Below are 24,341 nucleotides of genomic sequence, written 5' to 3'. Positions count from 1 at the left end.
GGGAGCGCGCCGGGCTGTCAGCGCGGCGGGGGCTCCCCGCGGGGCGGGCGCTGTGGCGAGCCCGGGCCGGCGGGGCAGGGGCGTGCGGCGGGGCCGGCGGTGCGCTGGGCTGTCAGTGCCGGGCGGGGGAGGCCGGGCGCCGGCGGGCGAGGGGCTGAGGGAGGCGCGGGGGCGGCGGTAACTTTCCGCTGGGCCGCGGCGGGAGGGGGCAAAACTTTCTCCTTTTCCCCGCCGGCCCGGTGCTTCCCGCCAGCCCCCCGCCGCGGCCGCGGCCGGGCCGGAGCGGCGGAGCCCGGGGCCGGCTTGCGGGGCCGCGGCGGCCGGCGCTCCTCAGGGCGGAGGGCTGCCCGCGCCGCGCCTGAGCGCTCCCCGCTGACCTGCCATGTTACAAAGGCAGCGCAGGAGCCCGCGGGCGGGCTGGGGGGCGAGCGGCCGGCGGGGGGAGCGGGCGGGGCTGTGTGCCCGCATCGCGGCGTCAGCGGGCACCGCACGGGCAGCGGCGGCGGGCGGGGGATGGCGGCCCGTTCCCGGCGGCTCCGCAGCCCGGCTGTCGGTCCGTCGGCGTGCCCGGCCACCGCTCGGTGTGCCCGGCTGTCGGTGTGCCCGGCAGAAATGAGCCCTGACATTTTTATCACGCTTGTATCACGCTGTCAGCGCATAGCGTAAGTTCCTGGCCCGGGGACGGTAATATTTAGTAACTTCTTAGTAATGGTTGTTATTCCGGAGTAATTTCAAACGGGCTGCGTTTAAAAATGTGCCGCCTGTGAGTGTTGATTTGCTAAAAATGAGGTCTTGGCTTGGCGCTTAGTCCTGAAGTTTGGTTATTTTTTTTTTTTTTTTTAATTAACCAAGCAGAATTGTGGTGTTCTGGACAGCTTTTTACTTCATTTCACAATTTTTTCTGGAACTGTTGCTCAACTGGAGGTTTCCGTAAAGAGTGTTACATTACAGTACATAATCTTTCACTTTCTGAATGATTAAACACAAATATTTAATCTTGGCAAGTATCTGTGGTGGTTTAGGGAAACTCATTGAGTTAGTCTGGCCAAGGAAGGTCGACGGGGAGTGAATGGATTATTTCTGGTTTGTGTGTCTAGCGTACAAGTCTTACTTTATAAGTCTCCCATTTCTCTCTTCTTTTAAAAAAAAAAACGTATATTTAGAGTATCGGTGAAACTCTGTCTTGCTTTTAGAGTATTGAGGAGCCTGTAAGCTCATTTAAAGCGAATGTTAAAGTGGAACTGCAGCTCCAGTAAATGAAGCGAAGTTTTCTAGGGGTATTCATGACTTGGCATTGAAATTGTTTTAATTATCAAAAATAGAGCATTAGAGTTTTTGTGGTTAGCTTTTGGGGAAGGGGAAAATTGCATGGAGCCTTAAAGACAGAGCAAAAACCCATTATGCTTCTTTACAGCCTTAAGAGCTTGTGCGATGTACATATTTTACTTATTCTAGAAACGCTAGGGTCTAGCTGGGTGAGGTTCTTTGCTGAAGTTCGTGAGCAGTTTCTGTTCCTTTGGAACAGGCTTTACCCAATGGCCTCCTTTAAGCAGTGAACTTACTACAAAGTAGCACAAAAAGGTCAGACCTGTTCCAACAAGCAGTAAAGCCAAAAGGCACGAGGACCACTTTTTGTCAAACACAGGCTTACTTAGAAATGTTTTCCCAGTATTATGGATAATCATATGTGTGAGTTTTCGTACTTCTTGTAGCAGGGTGGTTGTAGGTACAGCTTGTTCTCTGTGCTTTACTTGGATATATTGCTGGTATGGCACTTAATGGAATTTCTGTATGCATTAATAGCAATATTAGCAATTTTGTAGTTACGTGGCCAGAGTTAATTATTAGTTAGTAAAAGCACAAATATTGACATAGCCTGGCACACACTATAGGGCTCAGGTGAGCGTAGCTGATTTGGGTCAAGCATTAGGAACAATGTAAATAACCTGGTCCTATTACGTGCTTGAAAGGGAAAGTAGCAAGGTAGAGAGTAGAGCCTAGCTGGTGCTCCTAAAGAGAATGAGATTGTTTCAGGAAGGTGTCTCATACTACTGTGTCACTCTTACAAGGGAATTGTGGCACCACTGTGCAGAAGCGAGTCTGGCAGTTTCTAATCTACAGGATTTTGCATTGAGGCGTTTACGAATTTCTAGGTAAATTCCTGCTGTAGTGTGTGATAGCTAGAGAAAACTGTCTTGTGACTCCTAAGTAGAGGAAGATGATATCTAGACTGAGCTGAGTAATGATAATGGGATTTGTTAATCTTGAAGTTTTAAATCGGGAAGAAGAATTTGCAGTGTCACTTACATCTTCAGCATCCTTTTGCTATTTCCATCATACCTCCTAGCAACTGAATTGGAGTTGGTTTTGCAAGTCATAGTAGATTGAAATGCTTTTTATAAGTGACTGTAGGAACAGTTGCACTCATGGTCAAGCATCAGCAGGCTGTGGAAAGGGACTAGTACAAGAACTACTTAGCCAAAACCTTTCTTGAATCTTCAGTATCTCCTGAAATGAAGACTTGCTGGAAGTTTTCTTTCCATTCATCGTCCTTTACTCAACTTTGACCTTGGGTTTTTAAAAATGTGGTGTTGGCCTGACCAAAAACTTGGAGGCTAAAATGTTGCACAATTTGTTGGATTAAAAAAAAAATATATCAATGTGACGTTGTTCAAACATTATGTTTGAGGTATTGGTGATTTCAAAGTATGTTGCTGTCTGACAGAGGGTTCCAGTAGCTCAGGTTTTGATACATCTGTAGCTGTGGATTTTTAAGGTATTTGTTCTGAAGTTTCCTGGAAAGAACTGTAATACTTCTCAAAAGGAGAGGGAAAGGACCAAAAAAAGACACTGAAATAACTTCTATTTAAGTGCCTTAACAAAGCATGATGTAATTTATGTGGATTGGTGTGTTTCCAGTACAATTCTCTTGTTTGTAAAAGAGAAACTATTTAAATTGGACTTCTCTGTGATGTATTGAGATTTCAAACTTTTTTTATGCTAACTCTCCTAAAAGCAAACCAGCCCCCCCGCCCCCAACCAAACCCTTGAAAGATTTGGCACCTTTGAAGAAAGTTTAGGTTGAGCTTTCACAAAAAGCAAGGGTAGAGATTTAAAGGTCTGAGTTGTATGTGTCCCTCATCCTGCTGTAGCCTCGCTGGGTGGTCGTAGGCAAGAGCCCAGAAAAGGCCCTGCATCTATTCCCTCGTATCAGTCCTGTATATGAATAATATTTGCTACTGTGAGCACAAACCATGATAGAAATGTTATGCCATGCTAAAAGCAGCAAATCCTCTGCAAGCTAAAGCCAGTTACGCCTTGCCATAACTGAGGATAGCTATACAGGTAGGAGATGAATACGTACAAATGGTGAATGCGTCACCACTGTTCAACTACTTAAAATCAGCTGTTTTCTAACAGTGGTACTGACTGAGTAATAACCTCAAGTGAATGAGGTTCTTTGCTATGTTGCATAATAAGCCTTGGATATTTTCTTCTATCCTTCAGTTCAGGCTTAGTCTATGACGGGTCTGGAAGCTTGGTCTATGACTGGTCTGGGAATACTCTGCCGATGCATGTATGCTTATAAAGTGCCCCCACAGACTATAAAGTAAAAATTAAAATGTACCGTGAAGGCTATGTGAGGCAGTGATGCCGAGAGGTTTGATCTATAGCAGTCATTTTAGGAGCAGTCTGTGATGCAGAAGTCACTGCTAGTTCCCTAAAGAGTGCACAAACAGTACCAGAAGGAAATTGTGGAGGAGAAGTGGAAACAAAACACTTCTGAAAGCGTGGCCCTACTTTTACAAATGGCATATTTTTACCCCCTCAAAGTGTATTTTCATGTATTAGATACAGGGTTACTGTAGATGCCAAAATAGAAGGAAATTAAAGTAAACATTAATGGAGGGGCGGGGTGTGTGTGCGCATGTGAAAGAAGGAGGAACTATGGTATAGAAATAGTATGGAAAGAGTAAGGAAGGGTGTTAGTTGGCCAATTATATCCTCACTATTTGATTTTTACTGTAAAATTTTACTTGTTTTAATTTGGGTCAGGAAAAAATCATTGATACTAATTAATGACATTATTTCAGTTTAGCCATTTGAAATAAGTGGACAAGCAGTAAGTGTGCTGTATGAGTTTTGTGTATGTACTTGCAAATGAAAAAGTCCCAAGAGGAAACCCCCACTTTTTTGTGTGCAAGCATTATGCAAACAAGGAGAAGGGCAGTGTAGGCTCGACTCCAATTTTGGTTTTGTCTTGAGCTTCAGAAGAAACTTGTGGGCTTAAGGAATTACTCTCAGTTGTACAACCAAGATGAGGATCTGGCCCAGCTCCAGTAGCTTCCGTATGCCAGCAAGTTTGTCTGCATGATATTTTGACTATAAAATTACAGTGAAAGAGTCGATGCTGTCCAGATCCTGCAAGTGCAAAAGTAATGAGGCTCAGCACAGTGCTGTCAGTTAAATCCTGGTACAGGAGCAGTGTTGTAACAAATTGTACAACTTCGTAGTGACTTGTATGTCTAACTCCTGTTCTGAAGCAGTAGTTACCTTAGCATACCATTGCACTTCGGGTAATTTACTGTGATTATTGGGGGGATACTCTAATGTTGCTTTATATTGCTTTGCTAGCTAAACTAACTAGGAGATTGTCACAGCAATATGTTAGGTGATAGATATATTTGTAGCTGGACTGGTAACGGTACATTCACACTTTTCTGTGGGGCGAATGATGAACTTTTTGCTAACTGTGTGTAGAGATTTTACTAGATGAGGAAGGTATTAGTCAGTGTTACCTCTCCATTAAACCTTTCCAATGTGGTGTAGATCATCTGCAAACAGCAGTTACAGCCCTGCAGCCGCAGGCTGTACGGGTCATCTACTCAGTGTCTGTAATTTGCAGCGTGGCTGGGTCCAGTTTTCTTGCCTTACACGACATTTTTGTGGGCCAGAGAAAAAAAGAATGTTAAATGTTCTAAGTCACAATGAAAGTGTATTTTAAAAGTAGAAAAAATGTTAGGAAACAATTCCCACCTGTCTTTTCCCCCACCACACCATGCATTCAGAGTTTTAATTTGGGTAGAGAATGGCTTCAAAACTAAACTGTGGTTGCGTGTGTATCCAGATATGGCTGGGTGAAAGCAGGCTACTTCTGTCGCTCTTGGTTCACGTACTTTGACATTTTCAGTGACAGATTTTGTGTTTGAAGTTCAATCTTGGAAGATTTGCTGCTTTCATTTGCCTTTATCTACTATGCCAAGGAAAACAGAAGGTTCTGTTTGGGGGACTTCTCCTTTTAAAAGTTGTATAATGCATAGTTGTACAAAAAACATGGACTAACTCTCCTCCTGAACTCTTTTTTGGATGTAGTAATATTTACATTTTATAGTGCTTACCTTGGCTTCCCTCCCTATCATTTGCTATAAATTGTTCTGTGCATCCCTCCCTACAAAGACAGTTATACTTCAGAAATTATTTCCATTCTTTGGTTGTGCTTTTTGGCCACAAATACTGTAATCTAGAAAGAAAAGTAGAAGTTTTAAAACTGGCCTGGTTAAGATTTCTCTCTGTCATGAATCTCATGGGATACTTGAATGTCACTTCCTTGAATTTTTGTAGTCGGGGATGAATATCATGGGATTTTGCTGTGGCACAGCTGTGGTAAACACCTAAGCTGTCTGTGCCTTGTTAGACCCTCTTAGTAAATGCTTTGATTTTATTGAGATTAAAACCAGCAAAGAACAACAAACATGGAAGACTTGGTGGGTGATGCTGGAAAGTATAGAAGATGTAGAAAATGCCTGATCTCTCTCCCTCAGGGTGAAGTCTGTTCCTTCCTGCCTTCTCTCTGCCAGTTACTCAGCTTCTTCCTCCAAGCTTTGAACTCTAGATGGCGAGTCCTTGCTCATTGACTGAGCAATCCCACTGAATCTAGATTAGCCTCTGAATTTAGGCCTGATTTTTCTTTCTTCCTAGGCATTACTGAACAAATCTGCTTGTCCCTTAGTTCTTGGCCTGTATTCCTGTTTTCTGCTCCCAACCTCATGGTCTTCTGTTCTGTCCCTGCGCTTTTATCCGGCACTTTTCTGTTTCCTGGGCACCTCTTAGAGATCCTTTGTTGCTAAGTTTTCTGAGCGCTCACGATTATCTCCTCAGCTGTTTGGATCAGAGTGTGTTAACCATGAGTTGGTACAGAAGATTGCGAATGGGTCTGCAAAACACTTGATAGCAATTCTAGCCCTGTGATGTCTAGGGGCAGAACAACGCTGTGGTTTTTCTTGTTTTGTTTTTTTTATATCCCAATATGTTTCTTAGCACTAGTGCTACTACTGCAGCACCAAAGGGAGTTTAGTGGAGGCTAGTGGCTTCTTATTAATCACTGCTTTGTCTGACATGAGTGCAGATGTATGCAATAGGGTTTAAAAAGTAATGCAGTGATCACTTTAGCCCTGTTTCTTAGCAGCTTTCTCTGTTGCTGTAATTTGTTTAACTGTAGTAGTAGGAAATGTGAAGAAAAAGTATAGGCAAGATCCTACTGAAAAATAAAAATGCGATGAGAAGTTCTGGTTGTATTGAGGTGATAATGTAGGTCCTTTGCATCTTGTTTCTTGAACAAGTGGATCTTTTACCTGATAGGTGGAAGACAACAAACTAGTTGTAAATATGCTCTACAAGCTGCAAGTACTATGAAACGCAGCTGCAGGTACACTGGCAGCAGTCTCCTTGTAATGCACGAAGGTATATTTTTCTTTTTCTTTCCCTTAACTCTCCTCCTTGACTTTCCAGAGAGTGGACTAGGAAACATGTTTTTTGAAGTGTCCACAGGGAAATTATTCATATGCTAATGCTGCTTATTTCTTAGTTTTTGCAGCTGTGGTTGAGGTCTGCGGGTGATCCCTAAAATCATAACTTCTGACACTCCTGGAAACTTTATATTACAGATCATTAGACAAAATTGTAGTTTCTCATTGGGCAAAAATACGTAGTGCTACTGCTGCATGCTCTCTTTGTAGGCTTGTGTGAAAATGTTCAAAGTCAGTTACTGAAGAGTAAGTGACTGAAACTGGTGCTTGTGGATTAGAAGGACCAGCACCAGGCGCTGGTTCGCTCTCTGCGCTGTCGCACACATACACACGCACCCCCAGCCCCCTTGCTGCAGGAGTCATGAGCTAGCAGTGCTGACTGCTTCTGCCTGATCTGAAATAAGTTGGTCTTGCAGGCTGGGGTTATAAACAGAATCTTGAACTTTGTACTCCCAAAAATGTAATTTCGATCATCTAGTGTAGGGGGTTTTCCCCACTTTTTGCCATTTCAGGAACTGAAGCAAATCTTTCATGGTTTGCTTAATTCCCCCTGAGATGTGTTTCCTCCTAGCCTTGCTTACATTACAGTTTGTTTTCTGCATCTTCTCACAGTCATCTTCCTAGAGTGTTCTCCAAGTCTTGGCCTCATTTAGGCAAAGTTTATTTTTGACTACAGCATTGCTGATGCTAACGAGTTGTTCTGGGAGATTGAAGTCTGGAAGTCTCCAGCGAGGTATTCTCCTCAGTCCTGGAGTGGAGTGCTGTTGCATCAAAATGCTTAAATGCAGCACAGGCTGCCTGGCTTGCACATGCCTCGGTGTCAAATACAAGCTCAAGCTTTCTGGGGTCCTACCAGTGTTTAAAAGTGGTCATACTAGTGTTTACCATACCTGAAAAAAAAGAGATTTTTTTGACAGTAAATGGCAAGCAGACTGTAACCCTAGCTGCAAGAACGGGGAATGGGAATAAGGTGGCTACATGGAAGAGTACATGTGTATTGCTTATTGTGGAGTAAAAAGCATCTGTTTAAATACCATAATCTTGCAAAGAGCAACAGTGTCTTGAAGTAGACTTTGAGAGGTTATTGAGCTAAAAGGTGTTACCTAGCTGTGAAAGTGTTCTATGAATAGACACAGAAGGTATTTATCAGAAAATAGCAGAAGAGTTGAAATGATTTGAAGTGTCTGGCTCAACCGTTCTTTGATTGATTTTAGTTTTTTAAAGCATGAAATGTTGTTTACACTCTTAAAATATCAATGCAGCATAAAACTTGATATTTTGTTTCTTTATTTTAAACCAGTTTAAATCCTGGTTTCATATACTTTTTTTTAATGTAACCTTGTCTTAGCAAGGGACTCCTACAGTTCACAATGTTCATTTAATGTGACTGATGCTTGGAATGTGTGCTAAGTGTAAGTTTCAACAAATGTGTACATTGTTGTTGTTTTTGCTGTTTCTGTAGGGAATGAAACTTTAACAAGAAGTCTATGTTAAAGCCTGGCTGACAGCAAGAGAGGCAAAGTGTAGAAGCAATGCCCTGATGAAAAGGTAGGGAACACATTGGTAGAGATTTCAAAAGACTTGTGTTCTGACTTGAAAGAATTCCTGTGGTGTTTTAGGTGCTTCCACTTGGTTCCCAGGATTGCTTGCTATGAAGAATATACCGGGGGGGGGGGGGGGGAACCCAAACTTGTCTGTCACTTTTACCAGGCAACTTTGGCACTTACATGTTCTCAAGACTGTTGAGCTGTCATGTGATTTGTGCAGCCTCATGCCTGAGAAATGGTTCTGAGTAGCCATAGCAGGACTGACTGATCCGGTTAACTTCATTTTGCTCTTGCATGACTAGCCACCACATTTCTGTGTGTTGGCAGGATAATGCAGCAGTACACATATGAGACTGAAATCCTAGGGACTGTTAGAATTTTACTGGCAAGTTTTAAAAATTGGTCATTGCTTTGTTTGGTTGTCTAATCTTCGTGTACCTTCAGAGGAAGTTCTTGGAAAGTGATTATATGATGAATGCTTTAATTAAAAAAAATCAACACAATTTTTGATAAAGCTTAGGACTGTTTTTAAAAAAGGGTGTTGCAGAGCACTGCACTGGTTTCCATCCTATGCTAGGAGCCATTCATTCTTTGTTTACAAACATAGCCTGACTCCAAAGAGATGTTAACAGGGTAAAATGTCATCTGCTTTAGACAGAAAATGGACCTAATAAGGAACTCAAAGTGATAAGCTATTTAATGTTCTCAAAGGAAAATGCATGAAGGAATGGAAATAAAGACAAGATTAAAAGATTACAAGGCAGTTGTTGTATTTGTGTCTGCCAGAGGTGGACTGGTGCAACTGTTCTAGTCAGACGGTCCTTACTGTTATCTTTCACAAGTTGTGTATCTCTTGCACATTCAAAAATCATACAAGTAAACACTTTTTGCTATCTGGGAAACTCCTGGAAAGAAGCTGGCACTGCTAGAGCAGTTCTTCTTGTCTGGGGCCCAATAAACAGTTACCTCTACAAAGGTTTGTGGGTAGGAGCAGGTTGTATGAATTGTATCAGTATCTTTTTCCTTGAAAATGGTCTAGTGCCTCTGTAGTAAACTCTGCTTCATGAAACATCATGCCTGGTTGCTGCTGCAGAGATGGAATATACGGCACATCCACGTTATTTCTGGTCATGTTGGGGAAAAAGCTGATGTGTACTTCCCTCTTATAGTATTTGAATGAAAAATGCGATCTGTTCAAAAAGCTTGGACACAGATTTAGTTGTTTTATGTGAACTGCTTTAAAATCATGCCTTTCAATTTTTGTTTGCTTTCTATATGAAAGTTGTGTGTAGCTTGTAGCAAATAGAAAAAAAACTTTGTTGGATGCAGAATAAGTTAACATAATATGCTCTGCTTTCTGGATTCAGGTTTAGATCAAAGTCCCGCTGATACTTTATCACAAAAGGGTCAGCCACATGGAATTCCTGTAAACCTCCTGATCATCTTGTAATAGCAGATTGCTTTGCCCTTTGCAGCAGACAGGTTCTCTTAACACTAGCAATATATCTATAGCATTAGATCACAAAGCTGATTTTTCAGATTAATCTCTTTTGCACAGTTGCTAAAATGCCAGCACCTATCAATTACACCAGTGGTGACAGTTACTGAAAATTATTAATACTTCCTAAATGTTTATGAAGAAATACATTGATACTGAAAAATGAAATTGAATAAACAATGAAACTGAGTTTACAGTTTGTCTTTCAGCAAAGTAATCAAGGTAATAGTTTGTGGATCTGTGGCAGGATTATCTGATTGTATCCCCTGTTCCCATATTTTTAGAAACTGCAGAAAGCTGTCTTTTCTCCCACATTAGTACAGTTATGATCTGCAAAGTCTGTGTGTGTTTTTTAGTAAGTTCTTACAAGTCAGTTTGCTATTTGCAAGCATAAAGTGTTTTTTACTGATGTTTATCATGCTTAATTTGTAGTGGTATTAGTTATATGCAGTTCGTTTAAAATGGTTGTCATGAGATGGCTCGAAGATTGTATATTGCATTTGTTTCCAGGGACTTTTGTAAGAGGTTACATTTACGATGCCATGGCATTGGCCAAGTGTAGAGAAGCAATAGCAGCTGCTTCCCAGTGTGACACTGTTAATGTTGAATTTCACCCGGGACCTGCTGTTTCAAGCAAAACCCTTGTACAGTGTGACATTATTTCTGTTTTTTTCTTACCTGGAGGTTGACTTGCAGTACTTTGTGATGCATATAATTTTAACATGCTTTGGAATACCTTCATTTGTAAGAGTTTCTAGAGAAATTATTCAGATTTTTCACTTTATGTGAAATTGCTTTTTACAGAACGATTATTTGTCACTGAATTAGCTGTCATTATATATCTTCTTTCTGGGGTCTGTTAACATAAATTTTGCGTAAGTATGTTCTCACAGTAAACAGATGTTGAAAATTTTAGTATCACAGTAGCTGTAGTAAAGTTGAAGTTGGCTTGAATAAAATACCACTGAATTGTTTTGATATCTTTTGCGTTTTATACCTTTTTTTAGCTGGAAGCCTTTGTATCAGAAGGCAAAGATCGCAGAATCATCATAGGGAATTGGAAGGGACCTTCAAGCCCATCCAGTCCCACCCCCCTGCCTGGGCAGGGACACCTTCCACCAGCCCAGGTTGCTCCCAGCCCCGTCCAGCCTGGCCTTGGGCACTGCCAGGGATGGGGCAGATAGGAAGGGATGATACATCATCAGCTAGGCCTTCCCCCCGCCTTCTGTAAAAGCTGCATTAAATTATGAAAGTCTTGCTGACTTGTGTATTACTTGCTGTAACCTTAGGAAGCAAATTCGTGTGATAGCAGGTGTTTGTATGTAGGGGATTCTAATTTTAACTGGCTCTAAATGAGGAGACCTTGTCCCAGTTTTGCTTGAAAGGGATTTTGGGAAAAAATGAATGTTTGAATTTAAGAACTTTTGCTATAAAATTAATATGAAATAATGAATAGTGAGGCTTAAGTTGTGAGGTAGGTATGATTCTTCAGTATGATGTGTATATGTATCTTTCTGTTTATTTGTAATGCTGTCTTGGCTAATTAAACTGGAATAATGTACTGCTAATACACTGAATTTGTAAGACTTAGTTGCTATTTTAACAGTCATAGTTTGTATAAATTTTTATTCCTAAAATACTGTTTTGTTTTCAACTTAAAAGGCTTTGTGAAGCACTCTAGAAAATGGTGTATTTATGTGAAATAATGCTATTGAGAAAAGTAACAAAACTTTCTATTTTTCTAACTTAGAATCACTAAGGCATAGTTCAGTTTCGTAGTGTTTCTGCTGCTTTGTACTGAGCCTGTGGTTACAGGGCATTTTTCATACACAACCGTGCAAGACTTAGCTTTCAGTCTACCTTTTGTCTTTTGATTGAAAACTTTTTCACTAGAGCTCATGATGGGGTAAGCATTGAGCTTAAATTGTTTAGTTGGTAGCTTTTACTTAGCCAACCCTTTCTTCCTCAGCAGTTCTTGAGGAGTATTTGGGGGTTTATACTGGTGTGTGTGTATATATATACATTCACAGAACACCCTCTGTCTTGTATCTTTGACCACAGCTCTTTTCTGATCTATGTTCTAAAGTATTCATTATTTTCTTCGTGCATTTCTTGATGCATTTTCAAATGATACTTTTTTAAAAGCTACTACTTACACTCCCTTGCATGTTTTAAGTAGTTGGTTTTTTTGGACTTCAGAGCAAATGCTTGCCCTGTGTGTTGTAGCTTAAAAACCCCACCACCGTTATTGCTTATCCATTGATTTAGAGTCAGTGTTGGTTGGTAAAGTTAAAAGGTTTTTTTGCTAGTTAAAATGTAGCATACCATAGTTTTACAGAGAATTGTTAGTGTTACAAAATATTTAGAACTTAAGTTGCGTTAGCTGAAAGATATTAGTGTTTGGTTGTATGTTAGAGTTTAAAGATGCTTTATGAAACTTACGTTCTGAATTTGCTGAAGCCAGATGGACGGTGAAGTAATAGGCAGCATATGCAGTGGTTTAATTTGTGTGTCTTTGGATATATCACTCAGAGAAGTTTGAGTTTGTAGTTATTATGCTCATATACTGCTAATTGAGTAACGTATTCCAGATGTTTTTGAAATAATTGAATTTAGGCTAAATTAAGCACAGTTTTGTAACAGCGTTCTCTCTTCTCTCAGAAAGCAAGCTGAACAGTTCATTTACAAACTGTTACACTGCTTTATATAGATGATTGTTTCCCGGTAATCGTGTTCTCAAGTGTCCCATATTGATCATTAACTATATAGAAAGAAACAAAGGTCTGATGGTTTGTGGGGTTTTCTTGGTATTTTCTTGAATAATGTAAATAATCCTTAAATAAAAACTGTTACTCATTTCCTTGCAACTTTAGAAGCCAGACAAGTCAGTTGCTCCAACAAAATACAAACAACCTACAAAATAAGAGCCAGAAGATGGAATTGCCTTTCTTGCACTAGTGGATGAGGCTGATAGTAGTAATCAGGCACAGGCTGACATTTTTTTCTTCCTGAGCAGGGGCTGGTGCTGGAAATCTGAGGTCATCTGAGAACAATTTGATTAAATGCACAGTATCAATTTAGGAAATAATTTTCCTAATTTCCAGTGAAAGATGTCTAATTTTATTTTGCTTGTTTTAATGAAGATTTGTTGGTAAAGCCCAAGAATTATAATTGTACGAAGCTTGATAAGGCTTGATACTTGCTACCTAGAGCAGAAAATAAAGGGAGATAAAGCAGATGAAATAAAAATGACACGAGAACTGAAGTCTTGTACCAACCATTCAAACAGTTTTAAATTCTGGTTTTTGAGTTTCTGAACATTAGCAAGCTTTTCAGACTCTGTGTTTTAATAGTTTCTCTCGTGAAAAAATGTTACACCCAAACAAAATTAGTTCAATAAAAGTGAGTTTTAAATATCATGTCTGGTTTAAGAAGTCTGGAACTTGATGACAGTAAACTTTCTGAAGCTACTTTATTGAGGTTCCAGCAGATGTGGGTGATTTAGATAAACAGTTTTAGCCTATTTCTCAGTGTTCCATGAAAGCGTGGAAAGTATTTTCTTTATTTGCAAAACCCAGCTATTAAATGTGACATGATGCTTAAGTAACTTGCAAAGGTATCCAGGAGTCTCTGACAAAGAGGAAAATGAACCTCCTGATAGGTAGTGCAGTGCATTGTTTGCAAGGCCATCTTTTCATCCTATAGATGTTACTTTGTCCTGAGCTGAAGTTAATTTACAACATTGGTAGCAAACACTAAAAAAAAAACCAAAAACAAACCATCCACCAACCAAAAACCAGAAAATCGCTATACAGAAAGAATTCATATATAAAGATCAATATGACCCAGGAAGAAAGAATGTAATTTCCCAACACAGTTTGGCTGGAACAGCAGGACTGTCTTCTCATTATGAAAAACTTCTTCACGTGGTCTTGAATGTTTTTGTTTCATAGTGGTCTGTAGTCCATGGAAGTTGACTCGGTTTAAATGTTCTGTATAAAGGCTGGTATATTGCTGGCTGTGCATGGGTTGCATATCAAGGACCTGAGTTGCAAAACACAGTAAAATAAAATGGTATCAACTTACGGCCTGCAAAAATACTCCAAGAAGATCTGGCCTTGGTATCTGATGTAAAATCTTATAGGATGACCTGGCTGCAAATACTAGAGTTGTATCTTTAAAATAGTCAAGACAGCCTTTGCATATACATTTAATATTCAGGAAGCAAATTAACTGCAGATCATGCCTTAGAAGATCCATTGTCACGGGGAACACGGTGCCATAATAAAGACTATGTGCAGAATACATGAGAACTACTTTTTGATTCAACCATGAACTTGAAGTAATGAACTATTTGCAGAACTTTGCACAGTATTTTGTTGTAACTGTTCCTGTTGGTTCAGCTACTCTAGTGTGTAAGTTAATGAAAAGAGGCCATTTGAATTTTCTAATCTGAGTTGTTAAATCTTGGAAAACTGTGACTCAGAATTCCAAATTAGAAAGATTGTGATTACAAATGAAAAATATTACGTGATCTGATGATGATTTTCTTTCTTTTAATTTCTTCTATTGTGTTTTCATTTATATTATTGCAAATTTTCTGGTTTTTAAAATAAACATGATTTTATTATTTCTGATATCTTACGATTGCCTTTAAAAATACTGATAACTTATTTCTTTCTTACCAGTTATAACATCTTGTAATGGAAGATGGAAGACAAAGGGGCTCGTGTTGCTGACTACTTTGTTGTCGCAGGATTAACGGATATTTCGAAACCACTAGAGGAAGAAATCCACTTCAATGATGCTTGCCATAAAATCGCTAAACCAAAAGAACCTATTACAGATGTAACAGTACTTAATAAATCTCTGGGGGAGGAAGTTCCTCAGGGATATAAATGCATAGATGTTACTCCCTCAGGACTGTCTGCAGATCTCAATAATGGCAGTCTTGTAGGACCACAAATATACCTGTGTTATCGTCGAGGAAGGGATAAGCCCCCACTTACTGATTTGGGGTGAGTTGTTCTTTTCTGTTCCGGTAGGTGATTTTGGCAGTTTTGTTTGACTAATGAGCAAATAAGGCAGGTTTATTGAAATACCATACTACTTTAATGTAAGGCAAAACTCTGAACCAGAAGATATTTGTTGACTTGAGCATACTGTAACCCAGTATGGTAGGAAAAATGCATGCTGAGTAGATTTTAATGATAGCTGTAATTCTTTGCATTTTGGAGCTGTCAAAGCCATTTATAACTTTGAATGTATATATTTGGGTTGAGATAAGATGCTTAACCTATTTAATACAGATTGAGAAGAGGTGAGTTGTAGAGTGTTCTTAGGATCAGGCAAAGCATCTGTAATAGAACTGAAAACACTATTTTGCAGTAAACAAAACACTTAGAAAAATTATATGTGAGGAAAAACTAGTATAGCTTCATCACAAAACTTTTCTGTTAGAATGCAATGTGATGTAACGTGACTGGAAATTGTCAGTAAAAATGTTTTGATCAGAGATGAAACAAGAGCTGCTATTAGTGCTATTCAGTTATAACTCTTAGTATAGTATAAGTATTCAAAGTGTTAAAAAAAAAGTGCCTTCTGACTTTGTTCATCCCCTTTTAACTAGGGTTTTATATGATGGGAAAGAAAGAGTAAAGCAAGGTTGTGAAATAATTCAAACTACTCCATATGGTCGGCCTGCTAATATTAGTGGCAGTGCTTCATCACAGAGAGTGTACATCACTTACCGAAGAGCATCTGAAAACATGACACAAAACACCTTGGCTGTTACGGATATATGTATAATCATACCAAGTAAAGGAGAGACCCCTCCACATACGTTCTGCAAGGTTGACAAGAATCTTAATAATAGTATGGTAAGATTGCAAATCTGGATTTTGAACACTTGATACTCAGTGATGTAATGTGTGTGGAGTATTTGTGACAGTTCTCAGAATACCTTGTGAAAAACTGTGATAAGCACTCTTCAAAGATAATTCAAGTCTTGGAAGAGCTGGAGGATTACATTTCTTTGTTCCTGCTTAGAACAAAGTCTTTTTGGAAGTCTTGGAGCAGATAGTCTTTTTAGTGCTGACTTCAGCAGTTTTGGATTAATCCTTGAGAACTTGTCACCTGTCATCCTACAGAAATTGTTTTGTCTTTCTCACATTTCTAAAAGCTTTGCGTGCCCTTAAAGGGTGCTGGTCTTTTCCATTCTGTGGCTTTCCGTGTTCTTTGTTTTCATGTCCAGAAATTCAGAACTTTAAAAATATTTAAAAACATTAACAGTACCAGAAAAGAAATTGTTGTTTAGAAGCTGCAAAAAAATGACATTGTGGTGCAGTGTTTCACAGACCGTGAAATCACAGATGGAATAATTAATTAGTTTTAAAGATTAGCATGATTAAAATAAAAATGCAGGCACAAAAGAAAATAAAGTATTAACTTAAAGTAATAAACAAATGTAGTTAATAATGGAAACATTACAATCTCTCTGTGTGTGTATATAAAAATGTGTGCATGTGTCTATAGACACATTTAATCCAGAAGTTTAACAAAATGGAGAAAGGTTTAAATATTTATATGGATGACAGTTATACTTAAAATTCTGTAGTTGTGTTAATAAATATTTCAGAGAAGAATTTATAGATGTCATGCTTCAGTATATAAACCAGTTCTGTTGCAGAGACCAGGCGGGGGCCTGCCATGGATTGGTTAGCTCAGGGCGAACACAGTACTTGTCTTTCAGTTATGTTTGTGGCCATTGTCAGAAAAAATAGCGTAGTAGGCCCAAAATTCCTGTATGTTAATGCTCTGTGGTTTTGTGTGTACGTTATGGTTCTATGTAAACACGGAAGAGAAGGTTTGCCTCTGCTGTTTTCTGTTAGGTCCTGTTGTTGTACTTCATCACGTAATCTGATAATTTCTTTTGTTTTACAGTGGGGCTCAGCAGTGTATTTATGTTATAAAAAGTCTGTGGCAAAAACCAACACCATATCATATAAAGCTGGTATGTAACTACTATGTAGCTTTTTTTATCTTTAGGATATACAGGCTTATTTGTAATTTAATACTTTTTTCTATTAAAGAATTATTTGACAAAGACACAGTCTTTGCATTACCCAAAAAGGAAACTATCCCTGAAGAATTCTTTTAAAAACATGTCCTAAAATAAGCCTTAGAATTATGTATCATGACAATTTTGTTTTAAAACTTGCTTTTAATTAGAAGCTTAATTGTATTTTAACAGGTTTCTACAAACCTCTGTGCCTACCTGTTGCTGATAACTGTCTCTTAATGTTGTATATACACAGAAGAAAATACCACAAAAATTATTTGATGCATTTTCATGATCACTTTCTTTAAGAAACATCTTGAAGAATAATGTGGAACTTCCACGCTGCCCTGAACATCAGTGGCATTTATCTCTTTAGGTGTTTTTGGATTGTGTATCATCTTTATTTTGTTGATATATTTGTAAGACAGATTTGCTATGGCTCTGATGAAATGTGTTGGTTTGTTGGTTTTTTGTTTTTGTTTTTTAACCCCTGATTTTGTTTGAGTACAAATCCTGAGCCTGATTCAGGCTTTAATTCACCTACATCCCTGTGAGATGCTGCTCTCAGTCTTAAACTACTGTTGTTTACAAACTGAAAGGTGGACAATGAACTTGTAAACAAAATAAAAATTTTAAAAGGCCCTACATCTGGTAGTAGCTTGCACAGAATTTTTTTTTCATGAGTGAGGGGAAAAAACCACTGTCCTTCTTGATTACCATTTTTTATTGCGTACTAATAATTCACTGTGTATTAGGAAAGAATGTGTAGTGATTGTGTTCTGTATTACAGAGAAATCCTAAGTCCTTTCACGTGATATTCATTCTCAGTTTGGAGTTCCTGGGGTTGGCAATAGGAAAGGATAGATTGCTACAGCTGGATGATGTGTATGGCCTGTATGTTAAGAGCCCCTGCTTCAGAACTTGGTGATTTACAGCTGTCTTTAAGTCTTAACACATGAGCCTGGCATATTAGCCGAATCCTCAGCAGAGGTGAATCAGCATAATTAATTGCTTTGATTCTATTGATACTAAAAATAATTAATATTATTATCAGATTTTCTGGGAAACTTTTGTTGGCAAGAATTAATTGCCATCATAATTGAGAGCATCGGTCTTATTTTTCAATTATCAAGGTTACTTTTTTTAACTAAATTTTAAATCTGTCATCATACTAGTGATCAATGTGAACTATTATAATAATAGCTGAGATGCACACAACCTGCAAACAGAGAAAGATAAATTAGTTATGAATAGTTCCAAGAACAGCAGGTAGGACTTGAGTGCAGTTTTTTAGTGAGGTGACTTCTCCATAGACCCAGCGTGACACCCCTTTCCATCTTTACAACTTTATTGATCTTCTGAAGTTAGTATATGCTTATATATGAATTTTCTGGGCATTTTTTGTAACGTGAGCTATTGCAAATATATTTCTGCTATTCCTTACGTAACTGCCTCTTTACAAATTGCCTTCCTAGGTTTAATATGCAGGTATCCTGAAGAAGATTATGAATCATTCCCATTACCAGAATCTGTGCCTCTTTTTTGTCTGCCTATGGGTGCAACTATTGAATGTTGGCCGTCTAACAGTAAATACCCTCTCCCAGTTTTTTCGACGTTTGTACTAACTGGAGCTTCTGCAGAAAAGGTATTTTTAAAGTTTAAAAAAATATTGCTAATAATTTAAGTTGAAAAATTTGTTTGCTTATCTCTTCGGGATGATGGTAGTGCATATTTTCATAGACAAACTTGAATCTCTTCTTTTGGGCTTATATCCAAGACTACTTTAAAGACTGACTTGCATTTATTTCACTGCTGGACTGTTGATCATATAAACCTGTATTCCTTTTGCTTTCCAATCGTGTTAGTCTTTGAAACTAGAGAGCTGTAAAAATTCTGACTGCATATACATGTAAGTATACTGTTTTTATTGCAAGCATGGAAACAACTTGCATGTAAATACTTGTTCAAAAAAGTAAATTGGATGTCAGAGGAATACTGCTTTGAATTGTATATAAAGGATTCCCAAAATAGCTTTAAAGGCAATTGTAGGAGCAGTTGACTGTAGTTGTACTCTGTATAATGATTATTTTTCTCTCACTTAAATGGTTTCATAAATTACTTTCTCTCATGTGACATTAAGTATTTTAAATAAATAATAGACAGTCTGAATTTTCACAGCCACAAGAATATTCCGGAATAGATTGTTTCAGAAGATGATGAATTAATGTAGCTTTTCAAACAGTAACATAGACTTGATTTTTCCTTGCACGTTTGGCGTTTGTTAGATTGCTTTGAAGACTGAGGCAGATTTATTGACTTCAAATCAACTGTGTTTTTTGCAGGTGTATGGTGCTGCTATTCAGTTTTATGAACTGTATCCTGAAGAGAATCTCTCAGAGAAACAAAAATCTCAACTGGGATTAGCAGCTGCTGTTGAAGGAAAGTCAGACACATGCAGAACAGTTCAAACAAATAAATGTATCTGTCTGCTCTCTCACTGGCCTTTCTTTGATGCTTTCAAGAAGTTTCTTACCTTTCTGTATCGTTACTCCATTTCTGGCCCACATGTCCTACCCATTGAGAAGTAAGTAAATTCAAAAATTTTAATAGTAATTTCAGTTGATGAGTGCTCTGGTTTTACTTCTGAGTTTCCTATCATATCCTTTTGATTTTAGTCATCAAACGTTAAATATAATGTTTATGCTAGATGAAGCACTTTTCTCCATTGATTAAATGTATCTTTACCTACTCCTTGAAAAAGCCCAGATTTTTATTTGTGACTTAAGTGCCTGCAAAGATATCTCTGAAAACCTTTTTTAATTAGCTTTGCCCCCTTTAGCACAGTGATTAGGAGGGGAAAGATTACAAATCCTTTCTTAATGTTGCATATGTTGTTAGGAGAATGAAATACATAGTTCTGCATTTTTTCAAATGCCTATTTGTTGTGTAATGAGAGATAACAAACCAGATTGAGGTTTTTTACACTAGTAATTCTCCTGTATTTGTGATAAATTTAATTTCCTTCTCACATAAAGGATTTCACATTTTAAAATGTAGAGAAATCCTTACATCCAAGAAGTGGTTGATACCTGTAATTGATGCATAATACTATTTAATATTTCTAGGCTAACATCACTTTTTAATGCATCAGATTTCAAGTGCAGTATTTGCTTTTTTATTTTATTGCACATTAGTCTTTTTTTTTTTTCTGATTAAACTTCAATATTAACTTTTGTCAGAGACTCTGACTTCGTGGATTAAGCATTTTTTTTGTGACTGTTTATCCACTTCATTATTTTTATCAGAATTTTAAAATTATCAGAATTTTAAAATCCTGATAGTGTAAGCTTCTGATAATGAAAAGATCTTGGTTGGTTTTTTGGGGGGGGGCTGAGAACTATTTTTGGTTTTTCAGATTTGGGACTGGATAAAATTAGAAGTAAATATAATGTTTTATGAATTTTGATTTTACAGATTTATTTGCTTATTCTGGTTTGTAAACTGGTCAATTTACTGTGGATAATGTAAATATAGCTACACTGTCTTGCACAAGACTACTATAGCATCTAGCCTAGTTTCTTTGGGTGTTAATTGATGATGAAGTTGTCTCTGCCATACGTGCATACTTGAACATTTTCGGTCAGCCCTGCTTCTGCAAGCAGCGGACCTTTCCCTTGATGTTTGCTTGTAGGTTCCATATTTCTGCAACAATCTTCTTCATACACTGGTAATAAAGACAAAACCCCAAATCTGTTGTCAGCCCAGTTCCTTTCCCGTTCTCATTTGCCATGTGGCTGCACAGGCATTGATGCTGACACAAAGGAGCTCAATTGAGGAATGGTGAAGAGAAGGCACAAGACTGCTTCTGGTTGATGCCAGTTATGTGACTATAGAACTGCAACAAAAAGTTAAGCTGAGTACAAGCACACACAATTAAAAACACAGTAAAAATCTGTTTTGCATACACCTAATGGTGTAATATGCAGCCCACTGCAATATGCATATGAAATACATAGCTTTGAATCAGAAACATGTAAAATAAGTCTTTATAAATCAGTGCTTATTTGTGGGTTTGCCTGAATTTCTTCAAAATTTTGTTGGTTGTCTCTGTCATAATGATAAGAGTCATAGAAATCACAGTAAAGTATGTGCTGCAGCATGCAGTTTATGATGAATTACTTGTTTCTTCCTTTAGTTTCTACTGATTGCATGTAGTATCTTTTAATGTGAAAGTGTGTATTATGCAGAATTCTTATGCTTTTAGAATTTTTCGAAGTTTAATCAATTCATAAAACTGAGAACTTGTTCAAATTTTAAAAACATTTTCTGTATTTGTAGTATATGGAAAAAATTTAACACTTTTTTCATCAGAAATCTTACATAACATTTGTATTTGGAACTGAAGAAAATGGATGTGAAGAAAATGGATGAAATTAATGATTCTCCTTGATACTCAGCTGTGAATATTTTTTTGCAAATAACCAGTGCTAGTCTCTGAGGTATAGTGCTATTTCAAGCCAGTTTCAAACGAATGATTATAAAATGGTATTATGATACTCAAACATCAATATTTCTACTTTACAAATTATTATTTTTTTCTTTAAAGAAAAGCTCCTTGTAATTTTTCAGTCTCAGAAACCAAGCTTGTAGTCTGAAAGGTAATCTGTCCTGCCATTTTGGTTGTCTCTAGTAGAAAAATAGGTTTTGAAGGTCAGAATATCCCTATAGCATTTGGGTGAATGTTTTGGGGTTTTTTTTCTTTCCTCTCTGTTTTCTGAATAAGTATGTGTCATTTTTATATAATAATTAATCTTACTGGCAATAATTTTGTCTTGAGGTATAGCAGTTTAAGCTTATAATTTACACTAAATCAGCATTTTTCTTTTCCTCTAGACACATTTCCCATTTCATGCATAAAGTTCCTTTTCCATCCCCTCAGAGGCCAAGAATTCTAGTTCAGGTAAGTGTAAATTTCTTCTTAATAGCTATATCTTAAGAAAGACAAAACAGCTGTTGAACAGGTTAGTGAATGGAAAATGTAATTTTTATCTTCAGATTGTTTTCAGGATTTTTTTTTCCCCTAAATTTATACACTTAATCCTTACAGATTTTTCACTGTTCTGTTTCCAGTTTAGTTAAGGACTTTATTGAGATATTATAAGGAACTGTTTAGTGAGCTTAGAACTTAATTTTCTTTTCCAAAGTATATGGAAATTTACGAAAAACTACTCAAAGTAGATACCTGGTTTGACTTTTGCAATAGCTTTTGAACTGTTTTCTTCTTGCTACTGAGTGTAAGATAAACAAAATTAAAACCAGATGTGAAGCGTATATTCATGATTACCCATTTTCCAGAAGGGTTTCATGCTGTCCTCTACATAATGGATAGCTCTTACTGAAAACTGCAAGAGCCGTGCATGTTCAAAAGAGGCACACTTTATCAAATATGACCCTTACTCTGTCCCACCTGGAAGACCTAGCATATTTTACTGTGTGTGAGTGAAATGATAGAATTGCCAGAATTAGGTTACCTGTTATTTGAAATTTCAACCCATGTTACTGTTGGTGGGAGAGAGGAAACCTGTATCTCAAAGACTTCTTAAGTGCAGTGTTATTAAATCTTCCTTATTTTCTTTTCTCCAAAGAGTCAAAACGGGTAGAGACCGTTCTGTTTGGGGTTTTTTTGCTAGGAAAAGACAGCTCTATTCCAGTTGTAGTTATTCTACTAATCCCATGGTTTTGAACAAATTGTTACAAAATGATGTTACTCTCTGCTACTACTTGTATGAAATAAAATATGGAGAACCCTGTGCAGTTTTCAGTCTTAGTGCAGTATACCATATGGTAGTGAAGTGTTTCAGAGTAAATACGTCTTGGGTTATATCTTTATAGAATGTATTGAATATTAAAGACACTCTTTACTGTACTTGGCTATTTTTAAGAAGTTATATTTATTACTGTTACTGAAAAGGGGTTGGAGAACAGTTATACTACAACTGCATGTGACACTTCTGTCAATTACTATGATTTTAAAGTTCAATTCAAGGCACAGTATTTTAACATCTTGGGGGTGGTTTTTTGTATTCACATTCAATAATATATTTCTGCTAGGGAATGTGAAACAAAATTTACAGAGAACTATATTTGAGTTTAGAGAAAAACACTAATTATTTTTAGTCTGAATCTATAGGGAACTCTGTCAAAGTATACATGGGTGTATATGTTCCAGGAAGACCTAGATGTAAATGATGTGCAGATAGAAAACCCACTGCTTTTAAAGTAGGTAGTTGAGGTCTATGACTAAGTACTTCCTTCCAGCAGCTTTCAGGGACTTTAGAGTTGTGTTTGATACAGTCACCTGTGATCTTACTCAGTGTGGTATCTAAGATATTTTTCCAAAAGTAGTGTGGGAAATGCCTGGATTTTTTAAAATTACAAGCTTTTGGGTTTCCATTTTGTTGAAGAAATAGTAATTTCTCTCTGAAGCTTGTTAATTTAAAACAGGGTAGTCTTTTGCTAAATAATTATTATAGCAAATCCTTCTGAGTATGTGGTGTTGTAGAATGTCTCGCAAGTGCTTATACGCTTCCTGAAAATGAGAGCTGTTGTATTTTAGTAACTACATGTATGCCAGTCTGGATGTGTAACCCATACTTAGATCCTTCTTAGCATCTGTTACAAGTGAGAGAGAACATGGCATGTGTCTGACTTTTTAAGTTTAAAGAAATTACAGCCATTAGTAAAACATTCAGGAATGTACCTGATTGCCAGTTTCCAGCTGTCATTGTTGATATGTTGTTTCTGATTTGGAATCTGCTAGACACTGTTCTTGGTGTCCTACATTTCCTTATTACACAGATGTTCCTGTTCTAATGATGTATTTGCAAGCTTCAAACTTCAAGAGTAATGCGTTTCTCCCTCTGAAGAATGAGGGCAGTAAGTGCCCCTTCTGCCGAAGGGAGACATGCTCTTTGAATAGATGCTTGATTGTTTTTATCTGCTTTTGCTGAAACACAAAAGTCATAGGACATTAGGCTGATGCTTTCTTTCTGAGGGTGGTTTATGAAGGTTACCTCAGGCTGAAAAAATGAGTTCTCTGATATTTTTTTTTTTTCACTGAACAAGCTAATGGTGGTGGTTGTCACAAGGTGACTTACTTCAAGACAAATGCAGCATGTAGAATGGTGTGGCCATCCTCGTTTGTCAGTGAAGCTAAATGTCGTATAAGCCTTCAAAGGCTCTGTTATGTGAAATATGCAGGGAAGCAGTAGTGCATAGACTTTTGTTCATGTTGTATGTTTTGTGTGCCTGTCCAGCACAGTATTAGGTGACTTAGTGCTTTGGCATTTGTATGACTAATTCATCGGATCTTCTGACTTCTATTGTCTGGTCACCTGCAGTGGTGTCTAAGTTGAAAAACACGTTCAAAA

The 24,341-nt window shown here is 37.8% G+C and overlaps 1 protein-coding gene across 6 annotated transcripts in view; it reads left to right on the top strand.

The window, feature by feature from the left end:
* The window catches only part of DENND4A (DENN domain containing 4A), a 60,258-nt gene that overhangs the window by 4,020 nt on the left and 31,897 nt on the right, over positions 1-24,341 (top strand). For 5 of the 6 annotated variants that reach the window (XM_080396923.1, XM_080396926.1, XM_080396922.1 and 2 more), the window contains exons 2-8: positions 8,269-8,354; positions 14,540-14,869; positions 15,481-15,730; positions 16,794-16,863; positions 18,387-18,556; positions 19,254-19,495; positions 21,805-21,871. In XM_080396923.1, the coding sequence (XP_080253049.1) occupies positions 14,562-14,869; positions 15,481-15,730; positions 16,794-16,863; positions 18,387-18,556; positions 19,254-19,495; positions 21,805-21,871 (1,107 nt within the window). In that variant the 5' untranslated portion in view covers positions 8,269-8,354; positions 14,540-14,561. Of the gene's footprint in view, positions 1-79; positions 6,742-8,268; positions 8,355-14,539; positions 14,870-15,480; positions 15,731-16,793; positions 16,864-18,386; positions 18,557-19,253; positions 19,496-21,804; positions 21,872-24,341 lie in introns of those variants that run through there. The other variant, XM_080396924.1, reaches the window with a different exon arrangement.

Source organism: Falco punctatus, assembly GCF_963210335.1.
Source record: "Falco punctatus genome assembly, chromosome: 7".
NCBI lineage: Eukaryota > Metazoa > Chordata > Aves > Falconiformes > Falconidae > Falco > Falco punctatus.
This window is presented reverse-complemented; position numbering and strand designations above follow the sequence as displayed.